The 24585-nt window shown below is 40.8% G+C and overlaps 1 protein-coding gene across 4 annotated transcripts in view; it reads left to right on the top strand.

Moving 5' to 3' along the window:
• The window catches only part of macf1a (microtubule actin crosslinking factor 1a), a 438368-nt gene that overhangs the window by 184711 nt on the left and 229072 nt on the right, over nucleotides 1-24585 (top strand). For all 4 annotated transcript variants that reach the window (XM_061930784.1, XM_061930787.1, XM_061930786.1 and 1 more), the window contains 12 exons: nucleotides 6635-6801; nucleotides 6871-6983; nucleotides 11579-11685; nucleotides 15779-15898; nucleotides 16064-16159; nucleotides 16270-16397; nucleotides 17846-17939; nucleotides 19727-19881; nucleotides 22562-22847; nucleotides 22921-23049; nucleotides 23124-23201; nucleotides 23312-23473. In XM_061930784.1, the coding sequence (XP_061786768.1) occupies nucleotides 6635-6801; nucleotides 6871-6983; nucleotides 11579-11685; nucleotides 15779-15898; nucleotides 16064-16159; nucleotides 16270-16397; nucleotides 17846-17939; nucleotides 19727-19881; nucleotides 22562-22847; nucleotides 22921-23049; nucleotides 23124-23201; nucleotides 23312-23473 (1635 nt within the window). The remainder of the gene's footprint in view (nucleotides 1-6634; nucleotides 6802-6870; nucleotides 6984-11578; nucleotides 11686-15778; nucleotides 15899-16063; nucleotides 16160-16269; nucleotides 16398-17845; nucleotides 17940-19726; nucleotides 19882-22561; nucleotides 22848-22920; nucleotides 23050-23123; nucleotides 23202-23311; nucleotides 23474-24585) is intronic.

Raw genomic sequence — 24585 nt, forward strand, 5'->3', positions numbered from 1 at the left:
CAACATTCACACTCACATTCACACACTAGGGCCAATTTAGTGTTGCCAATCAACCTATCCCCAGGTGCATGTCTTTGGAGGTGGGAGGAAGCCGGAGTACCCGGAGGGAACCCACGCAGTCACGGGGAGAACATGCAAACTCCACACAGAAAGATCCCGAGCCCGGGATTGAACTCAGGACTACTAACCCCTAACCACTAACCCCTGTGCTGCGTCATGAGCCGTAATCCTCGTCAAATCTCGTCTTACAAGACTCAACTTTGAGGAAGGTGGACGCTAAGGCTGCAGCTAACGATTATTTTTCTATCGATTAATCTATAGATTATTTTTTTCGATTAATCGGTTAATCTATAGATTATTTTTTTCGATTAATCTATAGATTATTTTTCCTTTTACCGATTATTTTTTTTATTTAAAATGAAGATGAAAAAATAAATGTAGGCCAGTTTTTTCAAAAGGCATGGCTTTTATTTACAAAAAAAAAAGTATGGCCACTCAGTCAACATTGACAACAACATGACAAAATATTCTGTAACAATGTAAACATTTAACAAAATTAAAAGTAGCTTATTTGCTTTTAATGTGCAAATATAAAAGTAAACATCCAGTGCAAATCTTAATATTCTGCAATAGTATAAGCATTTCAAAAGTAAAAGTATTGCTTATTTTGCTTTAAAATGTGCAAAAATAAAGATAAACATCCAATTCAAAAAAGTGCAAAACGGAAATATTCTGTAACAACAGTGTAAACATTTCAACAAAAGTAAAAGTATTGCTTATTTGCTAAAATGTGCAAAAATAAAGATAAACATCCAATACAAAAAAGTGCAAAACGAAATATTCTGTAACAGTGTAAACATTTCAACAAAAGTAAAACTTTTGCTTATTTTGCTTAATAACACAACAATGATAGTATGATTAAAGTGAAAGTTAATTGTTCGTTTGTACATAGTATACGTAATTGTTAATGTTGTAAAAGGTATTTGCACAACTAATTAACGTTAGCGTTAAAGAGGAGCGCGTCTTTGTAAACACTGAACAGGCACGCCAAACGCTCCTCTCAGAGCGAAACGGTGCTTTAGTTTATGAATTTACAACGCAGATACAAATGACACATTCATGTTTTTGTGTAATGATGACAACGTATACTCACGCGGACGATTGACTAGTTGATGGTTATGGCAAGAACGCTGCCGTTGTGCTGCTATGATAGGCCATTTCCGCTCGACACAGTGTGCATACAACAACATTATTAGCAGAGGTGGGTAGAGTAGCCAGAAATTGTACTCAAGTAAGAGTACTGTTACTTTAGAGATTTATTACTCAAGTAAAAGTAAGGAGTAGTCACCCAAATATTTACTTGAGTAAAAGTAAAAAGTATGTTGTGAAAAAACTACTCAAGTACTGAGTAACATACACACACATATCATATATATATATATATATATATATATATATATATATATATACCGTATTTTCCGCACTATAAGGCGCACCGGATTATTAGCCGCACCTTCAATGAATGGCATATTTCATAACTTTGTCCACCAATAAGCCGCCCCGGACTATAAGCCGCGCCTACGCTGCGCTAAAGGGAATGTCAAAAAAACAGTCAGATAGGTCAGTCAAACTTTAATAATATATTAAAAACCAGCGTTCTAACAACTCTGTTCACTCCCAAAATGTACGCAAATGTGCAATCTTAAACATAGTAAAATTCAAAATAGTGCAGAGCAATAGCAACATAATGTTGCTCGAACGTTAATGTCACAACACACAAAATAAACATAGCGCTCACTTTCTGAAGTTATTCTTCATTCGTAAATCCTTCGTCTTCGGTGTCCGAAGTGAAAAGTTGGGCAAATTTACGATCCACTGGCAGATGTTGGCGTCGTCTGGCGCTGCCTCCTCGTCTTAGTGAAGGTGTGTTCGCCTTCTGTCTTCCATTGTTCCCACGCAGTTAGCAGTCTAGCTTCGAATGCCCTGTTGACACCAATATCTAGCGGCTGGAGGTCTTTTGTCAATCCACCCGGAATGACGGCGAGTATTGAATTAAGCGCGTAAGCGTGTCTCTCAATGTGCTGTTATGAGCTAGCAAATATAACAACTACACTACCCAGCATGCAACGATAGTTACGAGCATGCGCGGTAGCCCTGAGAAGCGTTGTATGCTGGCAGTTAGCACGCTGTGAGTAAACGTTGAGAACTCAGTTAACACGCCTCGTCTGCATTATTTATAATTAGACAGACAACACACTTAATAGGAGCCATTTTGGGGTCTTTACATAAACACACAAATGGAAATGAAACGTCACATATCCCAGCATGCACCGCGCGCTTCTTCTACGGGGAAAAAAGATGGCGGCTGTTTACCGTAGTTGCGAGACCTAAACTTTATGAAAATGAATCTTAATATTTATCCATATATAAAGCGCACCGGGTTATAAGGCGCACTGTCAGCTTTTGAGAAAATTTGTGGTTTTTAGGTGCGCCTTATAGTGCGGAAAATACGGTATATATATACACACACACACACACACACACACACACACACACACACACACACACACACACACACACATATATATATATATATATATATATATACATACATACATTGATATATACAGTATATAATTTATATTTATTTATTTTGCCGTTTTTGTTTACATGTTAAAGGTGTTTTAATAATTATACATGCATGTTTAACATATAGATTCCTTTCTTTCATGAAGACAAGAATATAAGTTGGTGTAGTGTGTGAATGTGTGTGTGAATGGGTGAATGGGGTGATACTGTCAAAGCGCTTTGAGTACCTTGAAGGTAGAAAAGCGCTATACAAGTATAACCCATTCATCATTATCATTTATTACCTGATTCTGATGACTTGCATTGATTGTAACCAGGAAGCAGTGCTGGTAACGTCCACGTTTTCAAATGGAGGAGAAAAAAAGTTCCTCCTTTCTGTCTAATACCACATGAAAGTGGTTGTTATTTGGCATCTTATTTGTCCACCTTCCATATTCGTTTTTATACCCTTTACAAGAAATACATTGGCGGCAAACTCCGTAGCTTGCTAGCTTGTTTGCGCTGGCTTTCGGAGACTCTTATTTTGAAAGCGCAGGCGCGATGGAGCGGGACTTTTATTGTGAAGACAGGAACTGTGCAGTCAGTCTTTACGGTTGAAATAAAAAAAGGGTCTTTTTTCCTTCACACTTTTGATTGATTGATTGGAACTTTTATTAGTAGATTGCACAGTACAGTGCATATTCCGTACAATTGACCACTAAATGGTAACACCCGAAGTTAGCTCGGAGCCAGTCAGGTCATGTGACCCCTGGCTCTGTTTGATTGGTCCAACGTCACCAGTGACTGCATCTGATTGGTGGAACGAAGTGAAACGTCACCAGTAAGGCAGGCACTTTGAAGGTCTGTCTGACAGACCAAAACAAACAAAGCGTGCATTAACAGATCGATAAAAATTAGTAGCGAGTAGCGAGTTGAATGTAGATAAAAGTAGCGGAGTAAAAGTAGCGTTTCTTCTTAGGCCGTTTATTGAAATACTCCCACACTTTTGACGACTTTTGGCGTGCTTTTTTCCCCTCGCTCGCATCGTCTGCTTTGCGCTCCGACATGACGGTAGTGTGACGTAAATATGCGACGCGTCGACGAACAAAAACGTCCTCGACGTATTTACGTAACCGATGACGTCGACTACGTCGACGCGTCGTTTCAGCCCTAGTGGACGCTTTGCGATTCCATGGTTTTGGAGCTGTGATTATAATTGCAGCCACTGCTTTGATTGATTGATTGAGACTTTTATTAGTAGATTGCACAGTACAGTACATATTCCGTACAATTGACCACTAAATGGTAACACCCGAATTAGTTCCCCGACTTGTTTAAGTCAGGGTCCACGTTAATCAATTCATGGTACAAATATATACTATCATCATAATACAGTCATCACACAAGTTAATCATCAGAGTATATACATTGAATTATTTACAATCCGGGAGGTGGGATGTGGAGGGGGTTGGGGTTGGGAGGGGGGTTAGGTTTGGTTGATATCAGCACTTCAGTCATCAACAATAATATCATCAGAGAAATGGACATTGAAACAGTGTAGGTCTGACTTGGTAGGATATGTACAGCGAGCAGTGAACATAGTGAGTTCAGAAAGCATAAGAACAAGTATATACATTTGATTAATTACAATCCGGGGAGGTGGGATGTGCTGTTACCGTGATTGTCGATATAAGACGAAGGCAGTGGGTGATTGCTCAAAGGCAACGTCCTTACGTGTGACAGCGGCTACAAATAAGGGATGTTTGGGGGAGAATTGTGAGCAAGGACTTCACAGACGAATTGTGGATTCAAAGGCCCCCTCTTCATTGTTCAGAATCCAAAAGACTGTGTTTATTAAAGTCTTCTGCAGAATACAAAAGACTGCGTTTCCGAGCGTGCCTTGTTGTAGTTACAATTATCACCTTTGACAGTGTTATCATGCGTCTTTAATGTGTTATTTTGCACAGACAGGGTTTAATAGTGAAAGTGGTGTCATTTTTAGTCGTGAAAAATTATATATTTTTTTTTATTATTTTGTGGTAATTCGACTCTTTTAGTAAGGATGGTTAGTAAAATGTATCCTATTAATTCTATTGTGGCCTCAAACGTCAAATGTAATTGGTGCGGTGAATTTGTATGAGATATATATAGGTGGCGGTGTACTAGCTTGATGCTAATATACGTTGGATTTGCTTTTGACATGCTACTGTTTAGCATTAGCGATTTTACATGGCGATTTCAACACCTCCAAATTTGTTAATGAAAGCTACAACTAAGATGCACATTAGAATCAAACAGCTGGTGTGTAAAAAGTACAATACTTATAGTATTAACACTTTTTAGGGAAACGACAGAACAGTAAAGGCTGAACTGAGGAGCCAACACACCTTTGCCATCTAACGTCTTGAGACACAGAAATGTGATTAAAAAACAAGATATAACAGCAGTTATCATAAATAGCACATTTTCGAATGTTGCATTAAAAAATTAGATTTGATTATCCAAAAAAAGTTATATTTATTTCACATAAAAAAAGTACCGGGAATTGCATCGGTATAAATGTGAACTGTACCCATCCCTATGTACAGTACAGTATTTATGTACTCCAGCATTTTTCACTCCAGAAGGAAGTCTTTGTTCGTTGTCCGCTGTTTTCTTTGTCAACTTGCAGCATTTCTACCATGCCCTTGTTTTTGGGGTTTATTTTTTATTCTATTTTACATTCTCAGCATTTTTTCCCCCATGTGTTTTAAATGTCTTGCGTTTTTGTAGTTTTGGATCATTTCTCTGGAGTGTTTGGACGTTGCTGCATGTTCACTGCTGTTGGCCACCGTATGATCAGGATTTGTGGATCCTAACTGTAAACCGACCTGGCTTTTGTCCATCCATGTGGATCCTGTCACTCTGATCTCCCCTAGAAGCTCAAAAGCCGCATTTATTCCCAAAAAAATAAAAATGTTTTTGCTTTTTATGTAATCCTATTTTTACTCGCAAAAGTCAATCACAGTGATTATGTATCTAAAGCAGGGGTGTCAAACTCAAATACAGAGAGGGCCAAAATGTAAAACTGAACAATGCCGCGGGCCAAGGTTGAACAAATTAACCTTTAACGTACTCTACGAGCTATCGTCACGTCCGCTTTTCATCCATTCTAACATCGTTCAGACCCAGTCACAAGATATGTGCGACTCCTGTACGCACACACGAGCGAATGCAAGGCATACTTCATCAACAGCGATACAAGTTACAGGGGTGCCAGTATAAAAAACTTTTAACACTGTTAGAAATATACGCCACACTGTGAATCCACACCAAACAAGAATGACAAACACATTTCAGGCGAACATCCGCACTGTAACACAACATAAACACAACAGAACAAATACCCAGAATCCTTTGCAGCACTAACTCTTCCCGGACGCTACAAAATACACCCCCGCTCCCACCAAAACTCCTCCCCCACACACACACACACACCTTGTAGCGTCCCGGAAGAGTTAGTGCTGCAAAGGGTTCTGGTTTGGTGTGGATTCACAGTGTGGCGTATATTTCTAACAGTGTTAAAGTTTTTTATTCGGCTACCCTCAGTGTAACCTGTATCGCTGTTGATGAAGTATGCGTTGCATTCTAATGTGTGTGCGTGCAGAAGCCGCACATGTTATGTGACTGGCTGGCTGGCTGGCTGGCTGGCTGGCTGGCTGGCGTTTGGAAGACTCTCGGGAGGATCGGCGGGCCAGCTTTAGTGTTAATTTGATATCGCTTCAAGGGCCAAGTGAAATTACACGGCGGGCCAAATTTGGCCCGCGGGCCAGAGTTTGACACCCATGATCTAAAGGGTGGAGCTAAACCCTGCCATGTGCTGATTGGTTGACAGCCTTTTTCTTGTAGCAAAGAGCTATGTCGACTGCTACATGTTTCTTGATTGATTGGGTAGCTGTTCTATAGTTCGGTACTTTTTATTTTGATTAGTTTATGGACTGTGCGCACTTTTTGTCATTCATATAGAATCGATAGGTCTGCTAGATTTGAAGCAGCCCCTAACTCCAAATGTCCTCCCCCTACCCAGATTTCCGAGATCTACGTGTGCGGCGAGTCGGGCGACCTCACAGCCAAGGAGAAACTGCTGCTATGGAGCCAGCAGGCCACAGAAGGCTACCCGGGCCTCCGCTGTGTCAACTTCACCTCGTCGTGGAGCGACGGACGCATGTTCAACGCTCTGCTGCACCGATATAGGTATGTTTGTCGTGTCGGCTCAGTGATGTCGCCGGAATACCCTTCCTCACAATGATTGTGTGTTTTCAGACCCGACCTGATCAATATGGAGGCGGTGTCGCAGCAGGGCAACCGTGAGAACCTGGAACAGGCCTTTGAGATCGCAGAGTCGCTAGGGGTGACCAGACTGTTGGACGCTGAGGGTGAGATACATTAGTCTGCATGAAGGGACGGACAGTCCGACTTTGTTACCTTCCACTTGATATATGTGGTCCAGTTAGAGGCCAAAGACAATTGTGAATACACCCATCTTCATTTTCTGTAGCGTGGGTTCCCTCCGGGTACTCCGGCTTCCTCCCACTTCCAAAAACATGCACCTGGGGATAGGTTGATTGGCAACACTAAATTGGCCCGAGTGTGTGAATGTGAGTGTGAATGTTGTCTGTCTATCTGTTGGCCCTGTGATGAGGTGGCGACTTGTCCAGGGTGTACCCCGCCTTCCGCCCGAATGCAGCTGAGATAGGCTCCAGCACCCCCCGCAACCCCAAAAGGGACAAGCGGTAGAAAATGGATGGATGGGCTTCACCTTATTATAGTTCTGCTTGAGGTGGGACACACTGCGAACTGGTCAAATATTAAAGGGGAACATTATCACCAGACCTATGTAAGCGTCAATATATACCTTGATATTGCAGAAAAAAGACCATATATTTTTTTAAACGATTTTCGAACTCTAAATGGGTGAATTTTGGCGCAACGTGACATCACATCGAGAAGCAATCCGCCATTTTATCAAACACCGAGTCAAATCAGCTCTGTTATTTTCCGTTTTTTCGACTGTTTTCCGTACCTTGGAGACATCATGCCTCGTCGGTGTGTTGTCGGAGGGTGTAACAACACGAACAGGGACGGATTCAAGTTGCACCAGTGGCCCAAAGATGCCAAAGTGGCAAGAAATTGGACGTTTGTTCCGCACACTTTACCGACGAAAGCTATGCTACGACAGAGATGGCAAGAATGTGTGGATATCCTGCGACACTCAAAGCAGATGCATTTCCAACGATAAAGTCAAAGAAATCTGCCGCCAGACCCCATTGAATCTGCCGGAGTGTGTGAGCAATTCAGGGACAAAGGCCCTCGGTAGCACGGCAAGCAATGGTGGCAGTTTGTTCCCGCAGACGAGCGAGCTAAACCCCCTGGATGTCTTGGCTCACACCGCTTCTACCGTCCCTTATGCCACCGAAGATGATCAAGAGAAGAATATCGACCCTAGCTTCCCTGGCCTGCTGACATGAGGTTATGTCTACAAAATATATTAATTGATGAAAATTGGGCTGTCTGCACTCTCAAAGTGCATGTTGTTGCCAAATGTATTTCATATGCTGTAAACCTAGTTCATAGTTGTTAGTTTCCTTTAATGCCAAACAAACACATACCAATCGTTGGTTAGAAGGCGATCGCCGAATTCGTCCTCGCTTTCTCCCGTGTCGCTGGCTGTCGTGTCGTTTTCGTCGGTTTCGCTTGCATACGGTTCAAACTGATATGGCTCAATAGCTTCAGTTTCTTCTTCAATTTCGTTTTCACTACCTGCCTCCACACTACAACCATCCGTTTCAATACATGCGTAATCTGTTGAATCGCTTAAGCCGCTGAAATCCGAGTCTGAATCCGAGCTAATGTCGCTATAGCTTGCTGTTCTTTCCGCCATGTTTGTTTGTGTTGGCTTCACTATGTGACGTCACAGGAAAATGGACGGGTGTATATAACGATGGTTAAAATCAGGCACTTTGAAGCTTTTTTTAGGGATTTTGCGTGATGGGTAAAATTTTGAAAAAAACTTTGAAAAATATAATAAGCCACTGGGGACTGATTTGTAATGGTTTTAACCTTTCTGAAATTGTGATAATGTTCCCCTTTAACAAACCAGCATTCACACTAACATTCACGCTTATGGGCAATTTACAGCACAGGTGTCAAACTTCAGGCCCGACGGCCAGATCTGGCCCGCTACATCATTTTAAATGGCCTGCAAAAGCCTGGAAATACATGTGTAGATAAAGTACTTTTATCTTTCTCCGTTCTGATAGAACAAAAATATGTGTACTATTTACAGTTGCATAAAGTGCATCCGGAAAGTATTCACAGGGCTTTACTTTTTCCACATTGTGTTACAAAATGGAATAAATTCCTTTTTGTCCACAAAATTCTACACACAATACACCATAATGACGTCAAAAAGTTATTTTTGTTTGCAAATGTATTAAAAATAAATAACTAATGTTCAGTGTTGGGACTAACGCCGTTACTTTTGGCGGTAAATAGTAATCTAACGCATTTTTTATATTCAGTAACTCAGTTACTGTTACTACATGATGCGTTATTTTTCGTTATTTTTTATGTAGTATCGGCTAGAAACTGAGAAGATCTCAGTGTGTTTTATTGGAGCGCTGCAGAAGAGGCGACGGAGAAGAGACGCGTTCTGTATGTGTGTGTATGTGTGTGTGGGGCGTGGCGTGTCTGTATTTACTAACAAGACATGGCGAAGCCAAGTTTCTAAACATGGAGATATTCTCACTACTTTTCTTTTGTCCACCACAAAGAAAAGAACATTTTAGTTAAATGTAAGTTGTGTCTTGGATCAAAGATCCTATCTTAGCAATTCAAATCTGCTGAAACAGCTACAAAAGCAACATGCTTCAACGAAGCTAGTAAAGAGAGACACACTTCACCATTTTTGTCTTCAACATTCTACACACAATACACCATAATGACAATGTCAAGAGGTTGTTTGTTTTGTTTGAAAATGTATTAAAAATAAACAACTAAGAAATGACATTTACATAAGTATTCCCAGATTTTACCATGAAGCTCAAAAGTGAGCTCAGAAGCATCCTGTTTCAACTGATCATTCTTGAGATGTACCTACAGCTTAATTGGAGTCCACCTGTGTTAAATTCACTTGGTTTGACCTGATTTGGAAAGGCTATTGTGGAGGTTGCCCTCCTGTGGGTTCTTCAGACCACCAAGCACCGACATGAGAGTCCATTTCAGGGTTACAATAGTGTTTTATTTTGACGAAATGTCCCAGGCTGCTTTTTAGCAATTGTCTTTTAGGCTCTGTCTCTCTCGCTCTCACGCCAGCTCTCCTCCAGCTCCAACCACATCCCTCCTCCTGGCTGCTGCTTATAACAGAGCGACAGGTGATTAGATAACAAGGCCCAGGTGGGCCATCTACTCACCTGTCGCTGATTTCGAGGCCGGTCCTGGCACACCCCGCTTCGCTGCAGGCCCGCAGGCCACGCCCCCCTCCACAGCTATATTTGAAGTCCAACCCTTGACAATCCATGGTGGAGCACAAACCAAGAATGAAGTTGAGGAACCCCCTGGGTACGTCCGAGACAGGACTGTCTCCAAGCACAAATCTGGGAGAGGGTACAGAAAAATATCTGCTGCCTTGAAGGTCCCAATAAACACAGTGGCCTCCATTTGTAAATGGAAGAAGTTTGGAACCACCAGGACTCTTTCTAGAACTGGCCCGCCATCTAAACTGAGTGATCGGAGGAGAAGGGCCTTAGTCAGGGAGGTGACCAAGAACGTGATGCATTCTTCTGTGGAGAGCGGAGAACCTTCCAGAAGGACGGCCATCTCTGAAGCAATCCACCAATCAGGCCTGTATGGTATAGCGGCCATTCCTTCGTAAAATGTTGCCAAAAATGTACCTGAAAGACTCTCAGACCCTAAGGAATCAAATGATCTGGTCTGATGAGACAAACATGGAAGTCTTTGGTGTGAAGGAAGCCAAGCCAATACCATCCCTACAGTGAAACATGGTGGTGGCAGCATCATGCTGTGGGGACGGTTTTCAGCGGCAGGAACTGGGAGACTAGTCGGGATAGAGGGAAAGATGAACGCAGCTATATGCAGAGACATCCTGGATTAAAACCAACGCTTCCCATCCAATCTGAGGGAGCCTGAGATGTGCTGCAAAGAGGAATGGGCTAAACTGATAGCTTGTGGCATCGTATTCAAAACAACTTGAGGCTGTATTTGCTGCCAAAGGTGCATCAACAAAGTATTGAGCAAAGGCTGTGAATACTTATGAACATGTTATTTTTTCTAGTTTTAACAAATTTGCAAAAAACAACAAAAAACTTTCACATTGCCATTATAGGGTAGAATTTTGAGGACACAAATTGTATTCCATTTTGGAATAAGGCTGTAACAAAACAAAATGTGGAACAAGTGAAGCGCTGTGAAAACTTTCTGGATGCACTGTAGAATTTCAAAGCAAGTCATCCATGAAATTGTACACTGTAAAGATGACAATAGATTTGGCGGTAAAAAGAAAAAAAAATCCCATCTCAGCCGCCTTAAAAAGCAGTGCAACCGTTTTCCATTTACAGTAGATCACTGTACAAACAACAACCGTAGATTTTACAGTAAAAAAAAAACTGGCAGCTCAGTCGTCAGAATTGTGATACCGTTTTTCCATTGACAATAATACACTGTAATGTTGGTGACTGAGCTCCCTTTTTCTTTCTTTTTTGCGAAAAATATACTGATTTTTTTGTACAGTGTGTGTAAAAAAAAAATATATAATCAAATGCTTAGGCCATTGTGTAACAATATCATGAGGCAAATGTTAGTTATTCACTGATACAATTGACCCTCTTGAGGGCAGCCATCACCGATGTGGCCTCAATGAAAACAAAGAGTGTCCAATTAAACTAACTTAGTGACTACAAATTATGCAAATGACCTCAATTGTGTAATCTTTACTTTTTCTTTCTCCTGTCAGACGTCGATGTTCCAGCCCCAGATGAGAAGTCGGTCATCACCTACGTCTCGTCCATCTATGATGCCTTCCCCAAAATCCCAGAGGGAGGAGAGGGCATCGCCGCACAAGTACGTCACAGTAGGGCTGGGTGATTATATGATTGTGATTAGTTTTGAGTTTGATCGCGGTGATCAGCTGTTAGCATGTATTACCTCGACTTTTAGCATGTATTACCTCGATCAAACATGTCTGTTTGAAGATACCGCAGTAGTAAACAGAAGGGAAGGAAGCAAGGATGCTTGGTGTAATCCTGCACCGAACAATCTGCCTTTTTTGACCATGGTCCAGTGTGTGTGTGTGTTTGGGAATATGTGTGTGTTTGTGTATGTGTGCGTGACCATCCCTGTCCTCCGTCGCGAAGGTCAGGCTCCTCACGACGTATTTAATGTCCAATTAGCGTTGTGCCTCTTCCCCCTTACACAGCTGACACTAGCATAGAAGTTGAAACACAACATTGAAAAGGAGCAGCGACTTCAGTGACGGACTTTAGTCTCACGGCGGACTTTCTGCAGCTCACGTTGTAGAAAATAATGGCAAAAAAATAAAACTTGTAATCAACAGATAGATCTGAAGTTGATGTAGCGCAGGGGTGGCCAGAGTTAGGCCCAGGGGTCATTTGCGGCCTGCAGATACCATTAAAAAATAACAAACAAACATAATTGTTTATTTTTTCTTACCTTTTTTTCGTTACCTTTTTTTCTTTATTTTATTGATATATTATTAATGCTATTACTATTATTTTTTTCTCTTTTGTTTAATATTTGTTATTATGTATATATATATATATATATATATATATATATATACTAGAGATGCGCGGTTTGCGGACACAACCGCGGAGTCCGCGGATTATCCGCGGGTCGGGAGGTTGAAATTAAAAAAAATTAGATTTTATCCGCGGGTCGGGTCGGGCGGTTGAAATAAAAAAAAATTAGATTTTAAATAGATTCAGGCGGGTGGCAGTTAAACCAATTTGGAAATATATATACATAGTTAAATGTTGTTACCCACATACGAAAAACGAGCAGGCACCTGCAGCATATGCCACAACAGAAGAAAAAAAAAAAAAGAGATGGCAACGCCGGCAGCAAACGTGGTACGCGACAAACTAAAAAAGGAATACTAAAGACCAGGGGGAAAAAAGGCCAGAAAAGTTCAGCGTGGACTCGTTTTTATGAGGTTGTAAATCAGGATGATAGTAATGCTGGCTACGTGATTTGCAAGAGCTGCGACGCTGTTTATGTCTACGACAGTCACAAAACCGGGACATCTAACATGGTGCATCACATTTGTGCAAAACCCCGAACCTCCACAAACACCCTGAGCATGAGCAGTTTCGTCCGCCGTGATCCCAGAAGAGTGCCACAGGATGTTAAAACAAGGCTTACAGATGCATGTGTGAACGCAGCTGCTTGCAGCAGTTTGAGTGGCGCGAGTGCGCTTGGAGGTACGCTCAGCGCGGCTCCCAGATGATTGCGCACTGGTGTGCGTCTGGGCCGTGACAGCGTGGCACGCATTGAATGTCTCTGCTGCATTGGATCGGTCTCCTTTCTTTAACAGGCAAAAGCTTTATAACCTCACTAATGCCTTGCATCGTCTATATTAGATATATAACAACGGGCGGGTGCGGGCGGGTGCGGTTTTGATTAAATGTTAGTTCGGGTGGATGCGGATGGGTGACGACTTTTGTGATGCGGTTGCGGATTAAATAATTGCCTATCCGCGCATCTCTAATATATACAGTATATATATATATATATATATATATATATATATATATATATATATATATATATATATATATATATATAATATACCTGTATGTATATATAGATACTAGAGATGTCGGTAAATGGTTTAAAATGTAATATCGGAAATTATCGGTATCGGTTTCAACCTCCCGATTTTCCCGGGAGACTCCCAAATTTCTGTGCTCCTCCCGAAAATCTACCGGGGCAACCATTCTCCCGATTTCCACGCGGGCAACATTATTGGGGGCGTGCCTTAAAGGCACTGCCTTTAGCGTCCTCTACAACCTGTCGTCACGTCCGCTTTTCCTTCATACAAAAAGCGTGCCGGCCCAGTCACATAATGTGTGCGGCTTTTACACATGCATAAGTGCATGCAAAGCATACTTGATCAACAGCCATAAAGGTCACACTGAGGGTGGCCGTATAAACAACTTTAACACTGTTACAACTATGCGCCACACTGTGAACCCACACCAAACAAGAATGACCAACACAATTCGGAAGAACATCCGCACCGTAACAGAACAAATACCCAGAACCCCTTGCAGCACTGACTCTTCCGGGACGCTACAATACACACCCCCGCTACCACCAAACCCCGCCTCCCCCCAACCCTGCCCACCTCAACCCCGAACCACAGAATTTTGAAGCACATAATTTTTAAACACTGAATTTTTATACACTGAATTATAACACGGAATTTTTGCCGAGAGTATGTCTGTAAACACTCCTCCCAAAAAAAAGTGGAACAAAAGAGTTAGCAGGTGAAATGTAAGAAGAAAAAGTAGCAATATTGACCCGAATAACAAAAAGCTGCCATGCAGGTTGTTTTATTTCTTTAAAACTTTATTTTCCCAAAAAATAATAATGAATCAAATTCAATGTTATTATGAATTATTGATCTATTCAAGGTTCCAATTACTTTGCGTATTATTTTCCACAATTTATATATTTTATAAGGAAAATATTGCATATTTTGTGTTTTTGCCATATAAAAACAAAGTTTTCTTTGACAAAAAGGGCTTAAAACAAACAAGTTAGAAATAATACAAACTTATAATCACTGTTTAGATATGGAATTGATCTAAAGACTTAAGTGTTGAAAGTTCAAATAAATAATGTATGACTTTTTTTTGGTACACTTTTATGTAGGGGGCTTTTGCATCCCCAATAATTTTAGTGGGATTTTTTTTTTTAACTATTATTGCTCAAAAAAATTATATATATTAATATTAAAATCAATGTTGTTATAAAGTGTTGACCTATTTAAGGCACAAATTACTTCACATCAAATAGTCTACTTAGAAATTTTTATGAGGGGAAAATATTGCATGTTTTGTGTTTTCGCCTTTAAAACAGGGGTTTGTAGGACAAAAAGGGCATTAAACACAATTCGTTTGTTTGATTTTTTTTTTTTACTTTATATCCACAGCTAGACCTGAAGTTCATCTAGTAAAAAAATAAAATAATACTAATATGACTTATTTTTACCATTTTTATGACTGAGACCCTTCTGGATCTCCGGGACTGAACTTGATGTGAGCTTTAAAGGTTAAAAAAATCTATAAAAAAATGTTAAATATTAAAAATGGCCTCTGCATGTTTTAATTGGTTAGTGTGCGGCCCTCAGTGTTGGAAGTAACAATAATATTTATTGACATGACTAATTTTTTAACACTTTTATGAGTGGGGCCTTTAGGATCCCGGAGACCTTCCGTCTGCTTTTTTTTTCCAACTGTCATTGTTCAGAAAATAATAATGAATCAAAAGCAATGTTGTTACGAAATATTTACATATTTAAGACTCCTATTATTTCACATTTAATATTTAATTTTGAAAAACGCTTTGGGGAAAATGTTGCCATATTTTGCCATAATCACGGTTTTCTTTAAAAAATTAAAACGTTATGGCAACAGATAGATCTGAAGTTGATCTTTAAGTGTTGCAAGTAAAAAATAAAATAATGACTTCTTTTTAACACTTTAATGACCAAGAGCCTTTTGGGTACCCGGGCCCTAAAACATTCACCAAAATTGAGGGAAGCCTTATGGGCTACAATATTTATTGTATTGGTTTTAAAAAATAAAAATATAAAAATGGCCCTGCATGCTTCTTTTTTTTTTCATTGTGCGGCACTCAGTGGGAAAGGTAAAAGTAACATTACTTCCCTCATCATTTGAGCAGTTTTATGCATTGAAATTAATCAAATCTAAAAATCGCAAATTGAATCTTTATTGCAATATTTGGCAGAATAATCGCAATTAGAATGCGGGAGGGCATGAAGGCGTGTGGCATACAAGGCTGGAAAATGACTATAGACTTCAGGAGAAAAAAATGGTGTAACTTTTGTGTCACCAGTCTTGCTTTAGTCCCATCAGACACTAATGTGTCATTGTTTTTCTGTCTTCAGGAGGTGGACCAGCGCTGGTCCGAGTATCAGTCCAGGTTCTCTTCTCTGCTCCAGTGGAGCCGTCAGCAAACGGCCATCATGGCCAACAAGAGCTTCCCCCAAAATCCTGTCGAACTCAAGGTGAAGCTCTTTGCAGGATTTCAAAATAAAGGTCCTTGTTCTGGGCCTTGAGGAAGGCTGGATGAATCGATTCGGTTTGATAGCAGAAAGGAAAGGGAGAAGATAACGGTAAATGTTGTAGAATGACAGGTAGCGGGTTTCAGCTTTGTCTCCCTCCGCCTTCAGGCACTTTACAACGAGTACGTCCATTTCAAGGAGACGGAGATCCCCGCCAAGGAGGTGGAGAAAGGTCACGTGGAACACCTCTACAAACTTCTTGAGGTACGCCCAAGCAAAAATTAGATGAAAGAGCATTTTTGGATTGACTGTTAGCACTTCACACATGACCATGCTGTTGCGCTCATCATGCACCCATTTTTGTGTGTAACTAGGTGTGGGTGGAGTTTGGACGTATCAAGCTTCCTCAGGGCCTCCATCCTAATGACCTGGACGAGGAGTGGGGTAAACTCATCCTGGAGATGTTGGAGAGGGAGAAGGCTCTGAGGCCCGCCGTGGACAGGTACACACACACACACACACACACACACACACACACACACACACACACACACACACACACACACACACAATGTACGCAGGTTAATTTAAGTCTTTATTACAAAAGCTTTTTTTTTTTTTTTTACACTGATTTTATTTTACAGATTTTTTTGAATTTGAATTTTCAAATTAGGCTGATGAATTCAGTGGAAAAAAAAATTGTAGCAAAATGTGTGTGTATAAAAGTTCAGCGTTTAAAAAAAATAAAGTTTGTAAAAAAGTTTTAGTGCAGAAATTTTGCTGCTTCAAAACGCTACAAAATAGAAAATTTACCGGAAGTGGGTTTTGCGTTTTTAAGCAGCAAATTTTTCTGCACTGAATTTTTGACACAGAATTTTAAAGCACATCTTTTTTCAAACACTGAATTTTCGCACAATGAATTATAACACATTGAATTTTTAAACAAGCATTTTACTACCAATTTTTCCCCCCTGAAATTGTCAGCATAATTTGATGTACAAAAATTCAGTTCACAAAATAAAGTCGCTAATTACCCTCCATACACATTTCAAATTACGCTGACGATTTCAGTGAAAAAAAATCTGTATCAGATAAGTGTGTGTATAAAAATTCAGTGTTTTAAAATCCAGTGTATAAAAATTTGGTGCAGAAAAAAATTGCTGCTTCAAAACGCTACACCCATTATGGGTACATTAATAATGAAGCAATTTATAAAAAAAAAATTACCGGACGTGAGTGTTAGAGTTTTGAATTTTTTACACAGAATTTAAAAGCACATCATTTTTAAACACTGGATTTTTGTACACTGAATTATAAAACACAGATTTGTTTAAACAAGCATTTTGCTACCATTTTTTCCCCCCTAAAATTGTCAGCATAATTTGATGTAAAAAAATTTCAGTTCACAAAATAAAGTCACTATTTACCCTCCATACAAATTTCAAATTATGTTGACGAATTCAGTGAAAAAAAATCAGTATCAAATAAGTGTGTGTATAAAAATTCAGTGTTTTAAAATCCAGTGTATAAAAATGTAGTGCAGAAAAATTTGCTGCTTCAAAACGCTTCACCCACTTTGGGTACATTAATATTGAAGCAATCAAAAAAAATTTTTTTTTAACATTTTCCCGGAAGTGGGTCCTGCTTAAGCAGCAAATTTTTCTGCACTGAATTTTTGACACAGAATTTTTAAGCACATAATTTTTAAACTGAATTATAAAACACTTGAATTTTTAAACAAGCATTTTGTTACCAATTTTTTTAACTAAAATTGTCAGCATAATTTGGTGTAAAAAAAATAAAAAAATTCAGTTGACAAATTTTGAACGCAAAGAATTAGGTTACATGAATTAATTGTTACAAAAAAAGCTTTCATAATAAAGACACAAATTTACCTCCATACAAACATCTTCCTAAATAAAATGCTGACAATATGTTTTGTGTTTTCAGATTAGAGCTGCTGCTCCATAGAGCTAATAAGTTCCAGAACCTTGCTGTGGACTGTGAGGAGAAACTGACCCTGGCAAAGAACACACTACAAGCTGTAAGTGCTCACATTTTTAACGAGGTCCGTAACAGTACATGTATTTGTAATGTGCCTTTTTGGTTGCGTACAGAGGCTTACAGCAATCCCACACAGCCCACATTAACAGTGAAGGGACAGGAAGTGTAGGTTTGCCGCAGAAATGGCGATGGAGAGGTGCAGAGTACCCTCATAAGCCAAAAGAGGAGAAAAACAGTGCAGCCCAGCCTTTGGCAATTGGAAGTCAGAGCTAGTGGTAGTCATACTTGCCAACCTTGAGACCTCCGAATTCGGGAGATTGGGTATGGAGGTGGGGTTGAGGTGGTCGGGGTGGGCGGGGTTAAGAAGTATATTTATAGCTAGAATTCACTGACATTCAAGTATTTCTTTATAATATATATATATATATATATATATATATATATATATATATATATATATATATATACGTATAAAATAAATACTTGACTTTCAGTGAATTCTAGCTATATATATATTTATTTTATTATATATATATATATATATATATATAATATATATATATATATATATATATATATATATATATATATATATATATATATATATATATACTTGAATTTCAATGTTCATTTATTTACACATAAACACACACATAACACTCCTATACTCATTGTTGTATTTGAAAGTGCAATGCTTTGCAGCCAGTAGCACAGCCTTTGAAGGAGCATAGGTATGGGCAGCATCTGTGAAATTTAATTTGCAGGAAAGGAGTGAGTTTAGGGTTGAATTGTCCATCCTCGTTCTATTCTCTCTCACTATCTTTCTAAACATGCTGAGCACCCTCTCTGAAGATGCATTGCTGGTTGAGGTGGGCGGGGTTGGGAGGGGCGGGCAGGGTTTGGTGGTAGCGGGGGTTGTATATTGTAGCGTCCCGGAAGAGTTAGTGCTGCACGGGATTCTGGGTATTTGTTCTGTTGTGTTTATGTTGTGTTACGGTGCGGATGTTCTCCCGAAACGTGTTTGTCATTCTTGTTTGGTGTGGCTTCACAGTGTGGCGCATATTTGTAACAGTGTTAAAGTTGTTTATACGGCCACCCTCAGTGTGACCTGTATGGCTGTTGATCAAGTATGCCTTGCATTCACTTGCGTGTGTGAAAAAGCCGCATATATTATGTGACTGGGCCGGCACGCTGTTTGTACAGAGGAAAAGTGGACCTGACGACAGGTTTAGAGGACGCTAAAGGCAGTGCCTTTAAGGCACGCCCCCGATATTGTTGTCTCGGTGAAAATTGGGAGAAATTCGGGAAAATAGTTGCCCCGGGAGATTTTCGGGAGGAGCACTGAAATTCGGGAGTCTCCCGGGAAAATCGGGAGGGTTGGCAAGTATGTTGGTAGTGCCAGGTAGAAGCCAGGGTTTGAAAACGTAACTTTCTCCCGTGATTAAAGTGTTTGGTTTGGTAACCCGGTGAAACACGTCAACAGACAAAGAGAAGTGCATAAGATGAAAGCATAGAGGTGAGATGAGTAACGTCACAACAAGCTGGAACTATAAATGCTGCATTTCAATAACAAGAGCCACAAATAAAATAATAATTCACGCTCTTCAAACTTGTTACACTCGTCTGCACTGTGGTACAGTGGAACCTCAATTTACGAATGGAAAACATGGTTCGTCAAACGAGTAAGTCACCCTTTCTTCTCATCAAAACCCCTTAAAACCGAAGTACTGAACCGTGATTGTGGCGCACCGTTACACTTTTACTTTCAACTGATTGACTGCAGCTGCTTTAGAGGTGAGAATACTGACATGCTCGCTGTGCTGCCAGGATATGTCCCGGGCGGAGAGCGGCGAGGCGGTGCAGTGCGAGAGCGAGCTGGCCTGTTACCTGCAGGACTGCGAGTCTCTCATGGGACAACTCCAACAAGAGCTCAAAGTCCTCCGTGATGAGAAGTACTACCAAGTGGATCAGCTGGCCTTCAGGTGGGTCGGCGCCAACGTTCCCTCTAAGCAGTTGCAATTGCGCACTGCTCAAGCGTCCTCTGCGCACACACACCAATTCAAATCCCATCTGAATTCTAAACAAAATAAACACATTTATTCTGTGTAATTTTGCAATGCAACTCTGAGTGACAGTGACAACAAGCGGCCCTAACGGTGTTCGTCAACACCGTTCAATTATTGTAACGTCTATCGAGATGCTTCGAGGACAGGAATTATATCGATCACTTTATTGAGCAAAACTGTTTATATTCGGTCATAACCACACCAAAAACATGAGTAAAAAACTTCTATCTCGAAAAACTAGTCATTTTCTGCCGTACAAACCAGGCCAAAAGCAACTTGTCATCTGTCACCAACACGCCAGTGACGTGCGGTGAGGTTCATGGCTGGTGAGGCACTGACTTCATCACAGTCAGATTTACAAACATATGAACCCTAAAGAGTATCTTATTCACCATTTGATTGGCAGCAGTTAACGGGTTATGTTTAAAAGCTCATACCAGCATTTTTCCCTGCTTGGCACTCAGCATCAAGGGTTGGAATTGGGGGTTAAATCACCAAAAATTATTCCCGGGCGCGGCGCCGCTGCTGCCCTCTGCTCCCCTCTGCTCCCCTCACCTCCCAGGGGGTGATCAAGGGATGGGTCAAATGCAGAGGACAAATTTCACCACACCTAGTGTGTGTGTGTGACAATCATTGCTACTTTAACTTAACTTAAACTTTACACTTACAAACTGTCGCACACAAAAAAGCACATTTAATTAAAAAAAACGTTATTGTGGTCTTACCTTTACTTATTGTGTCCTTGGGCAAGACAGTTCACCCCTTGCTCCTGATGGCTGCTGGTTAGCGCCTTGCATGGCAGTTCCCGCCATCAGTGTGTGAATGTGTGTGTGAATGGGTAAATGTGGAAATAGTGTCAAAGCGCTTTGAGTACCTTGAAGGTAGAAAAGCGCTATACAAGTATAAACCATTTATCATTTATTCATAACTAAAGCCCTCACTTAAACTTTCCACGTGCAAAATCGAATCTATTTAAAAAAGTGTAACCGAGGGTTTATAAATGTCGCCTATACTGTATGAAACTACAAAATAACAAACACGGAGGCTCCAGTTTACACGAGGAACACCTTATTTACCTTATTTCAAAAACTTCCGCTCCACTCCAACGTGTCGTCACTTCCGCTCTTAGCGCCTTCGAAATAAGAGCTCAAGGCATATACTGTATAACAGCGCATAACAGGAACTTAACATCACAAAGAGGAAAGCCCATAAAAATAGGTTACAAAAGTTATTTAATAAGAAGCCAAAAAGTGCAAAAACAGTAATGTTCGTGTTGGAGGAGTTGTGAATTAGGTACACCTGCAGTCTGCAGGTGTACCTAATGTTGTGGCCCTGCAGTCAGTCACAACTCCTCCAACACCAACATTATTGTTTTTGCACTTTTTGGCTTCTTATGAAATAACTTTTTTAAATAGATTCAATTTGCACGTGGAAAGTTTAAGTGTAGGCTTTAGTTGATATAACACTCCCATCAGGGGTTGCCGTGCATTCTACAGCGGGGGTGCAGGAGGCGAGCCTCAGCCAGTGCGTCTTTTGCAGCCCTTTTATGATCGCTCAGCACAAGAAATACTTTACACACATACAGTTGTTGACAAAATACACTGTACATTATATACCTCAGCTAACTAAACTATGGAAATGTATAATATAATTCATATAGCAATACGGTCTCACTGCACAGCAGGCCAGCAGTTAGCCGAGTCCGCAATCCATGTTGAGGCACTGAGTGACGTGCCTCGACTGGCTGCTGATCACCGCACCGTCTCTTCTCAGTATTTGAACGGCAAATGTGAAAATTCAGCGATTTTAAATAAAAAATAATCTAAAACGGGTGAAGTTAAATGGAAAATAACTTTATAGTATAATCACTGGATACATATAACAATTTAATAAAAAAAAATTATTTTTACATTTTTTTTCTTTCCATGATGGAAGGTAAGGCCCCGCCTCACCTGCCTCTAGTGACTGCACGTCACTGCAACACGCATACTACTAAGCCACTGGTGCGTTTATGGCCACACAAAAAGTCGGACAACTCAAACACCACACAAAGTTACACTATGACTCCTCAGTCATACGTGTGCTTATTCTACTGTCATTTATTATTAATGTTAATTTATTGATATTAATCATGGAATGCTGTTACTAGAGAAAGTTACAGGAATGCACACTTCATCCTATGCTTACATTTCATTGTGCAACATGAGGATGTTTAAGGGCAACTAAATGTGATCTCTGAAAGGGGTACAAATGATTTCCAAAGTAGGACCCCCACCGAGACATATTGTACAACACTAATCCATAGCTTATGAAAAACAAGATTTCTTTTATTTTCATTACAAGTGGGCCAAATCACTAATATTACAAAATAATGTCATGAAAACGACTCCTCTCATTTGAGTGTTATTATAAAAGATTGGTTTGAGACAAGTGTGCTGCTGGTATTGCCACGTGTGATGTTGCTCACCTGTGCTCCACGAATGCTCAGGGAGTTTTTGTGTTTGCTCAGACACATGAACAATTAGAGGGAACATTGGTCGGCGTTGCAAATTAATTTCCTTGGCGGAGGTAGTGATGACATGTGGGTCTTTTCCAGGGCGTCGTGCCTTCAAGAGGAGCTGGTCTCGCTCAGACTTCAGTGTTCCAGCCTCTACAGGAAAGGTCACTTCTCGCCGTCCCTGGGGAACACGACCACAGAGCTGCCCAGCCAGCGGGCTGCGGGTCCCGGGTTCTCGCTGGGTCAGACATTGCTGGGGGCGGCGGGCGCCGCGCTCCTGCGACGTCCGACGGCGCGCTCCCAGCTTGTGGCCATGTCGTCATCAGAGGACGAGGGCAGCTTGAGATTCATCTACGAGTTGCTGGGATGGGTTGAGGAGACACAGGTTGGAGATCCCACCACCTTAAGTGGTCCTGGAGAAGAATTTGGAGCTTTCTTTGAACTTTTCTGTCCTTTAGGAGCTTTTGGAGGGGGCGGAGTGGGGAGCAGACCTTCCATCAGTGGAGAACAACCTGCAGGAACACAACAGTGTGCACACGGCAGTGGAGGAGCTGATGAGCTGCCTGCAGGAAGCACGCAGCTATGAGGTGCACAGGACACACCTTATGACAAACAAGACACAAAGATTCTAGTGCTCACTTGCAATGTCGTCCTATTCTAGGCTAAAGTGTCCCCCAACTTCAAGAGCAGCTACTGTGAGACCCTGGCCAAGCTGGAGCATCAGTACTGCAAGCTACTAGTGAGCAGCACACAGCTCCGAACCCGCACACACACGTCAGACAAGAACAGCGAGAGAGGGGATGTTTTTGCATTGGGCGCTGACGCCACTGTTGTGCTTTGTCGCCGTAGGAACACTCGTCCTGGCGCCTGCGGAGCCTGGAGAGCCTGCACGCCTTCGTGTCGCACTGCACCGAGGAGCTGATCTGGCTCAATGAGCACGAGGAGGAGGAGATCGCCTTCGACTGGAGTCACAACAACGCCAACATGTCCTCCAAGCGGGAATTGTACAGCGTGAGTGGGGTTGGGGTGCAGACAGGGACACAAACAAACCACTCACACTAGGGGTGGGTGTATATGCATATATATATATATATATATGTGTGTGTGTGTGTGTGTGTGTGTGCATGTGCACACACATACATGTATATACATTAAGGGTGTAACGGTACACAAAAATTTCGGTTCGGTACGTACCTCGGTTTAGAGGTCACGGTTCGGTTAATTTTCGGTACAGTAAGAAAACAACAAAATATAAATTTTGGGGTTATTTATTTACCAAATTTGTAAACAATGGCTTTATCCTTTTAACATTGGGAACACTATAATAATTCTGTCCAAAAATAGAAATAGGTCTGTGTGTGATAGATGTGAGCCACCACTAGGCTGATCAGTGCAACAGCAGGCAGTCATGAATGCTAAGCATAACAATAACATACATATACACACAGGGTCCATTGCCAGGGTTCACGTGGTCAACATATATAAAATAAAAACTAAATAAGATAAAGCTCAGAATGGTTTCTTAACAAAACCTTTCTCCATATAAAGTGCTTTTTTTGATTGATTGATTGAGACTTTGATTAGTAGATTGCACAGTACAGTACAGTACATATTCCGTACAATTGACCACTAAATGGTAACACCCGAAAAAGTTCTTCAACTTGTTTAAGTCGGGGTCCACGTTAATCAACATTAAACAGCCTCAAGTTGTTGCTCAGATTAAATAAAATGACAAAACTTTTCTTCTACATATAAAAAGTGTAACATTAAACAGTTTCAAGTCAACTCAGCCTCAGATTAACTTTTCTTTTCCTCCCCCAGCCTTTAACCCTGGTGACTTTCACTCAATCTTCATGTTTTTTGCCAGAAAAATCAGTTTATCCACATTGTCTGCAGAAAGAAGTGGGTCAAAATCTAGTTTTTAATGTAATATGGTCTTAAATCTGCTGCTATTAAAACATTTGTTATTGCTTTAGCCCTGCCTGACTCGCCGAGGAGAGGCTGCTTGAATGCGGTGTTTGCACGACGCTCGTCTTTCTCGTCGTTGAAGCGATGTTCACTTGGGCGTGGTGACGCTTCAAATGGGTTAGCATGTTTGACGTGTTGCCAGAAGCATACCCTAC

Source organism: Nerophis lumbriciformis, linkage group LG37, assembly GCF_033978685.3.
Source record: "Nerophis lumbriciformis linkage group LG37, RoL_Nlum_v2.1, whole genome shotgun sequence".
In the NCBI taxonomy this organism is placed as follows: domain Eukaryota; kingdom Metazoa; phylum Chordata; class Actinopteri; order Syngnathiformes; family Syngnathidae; genus Nerophis; species Nerophis lumbriciformis.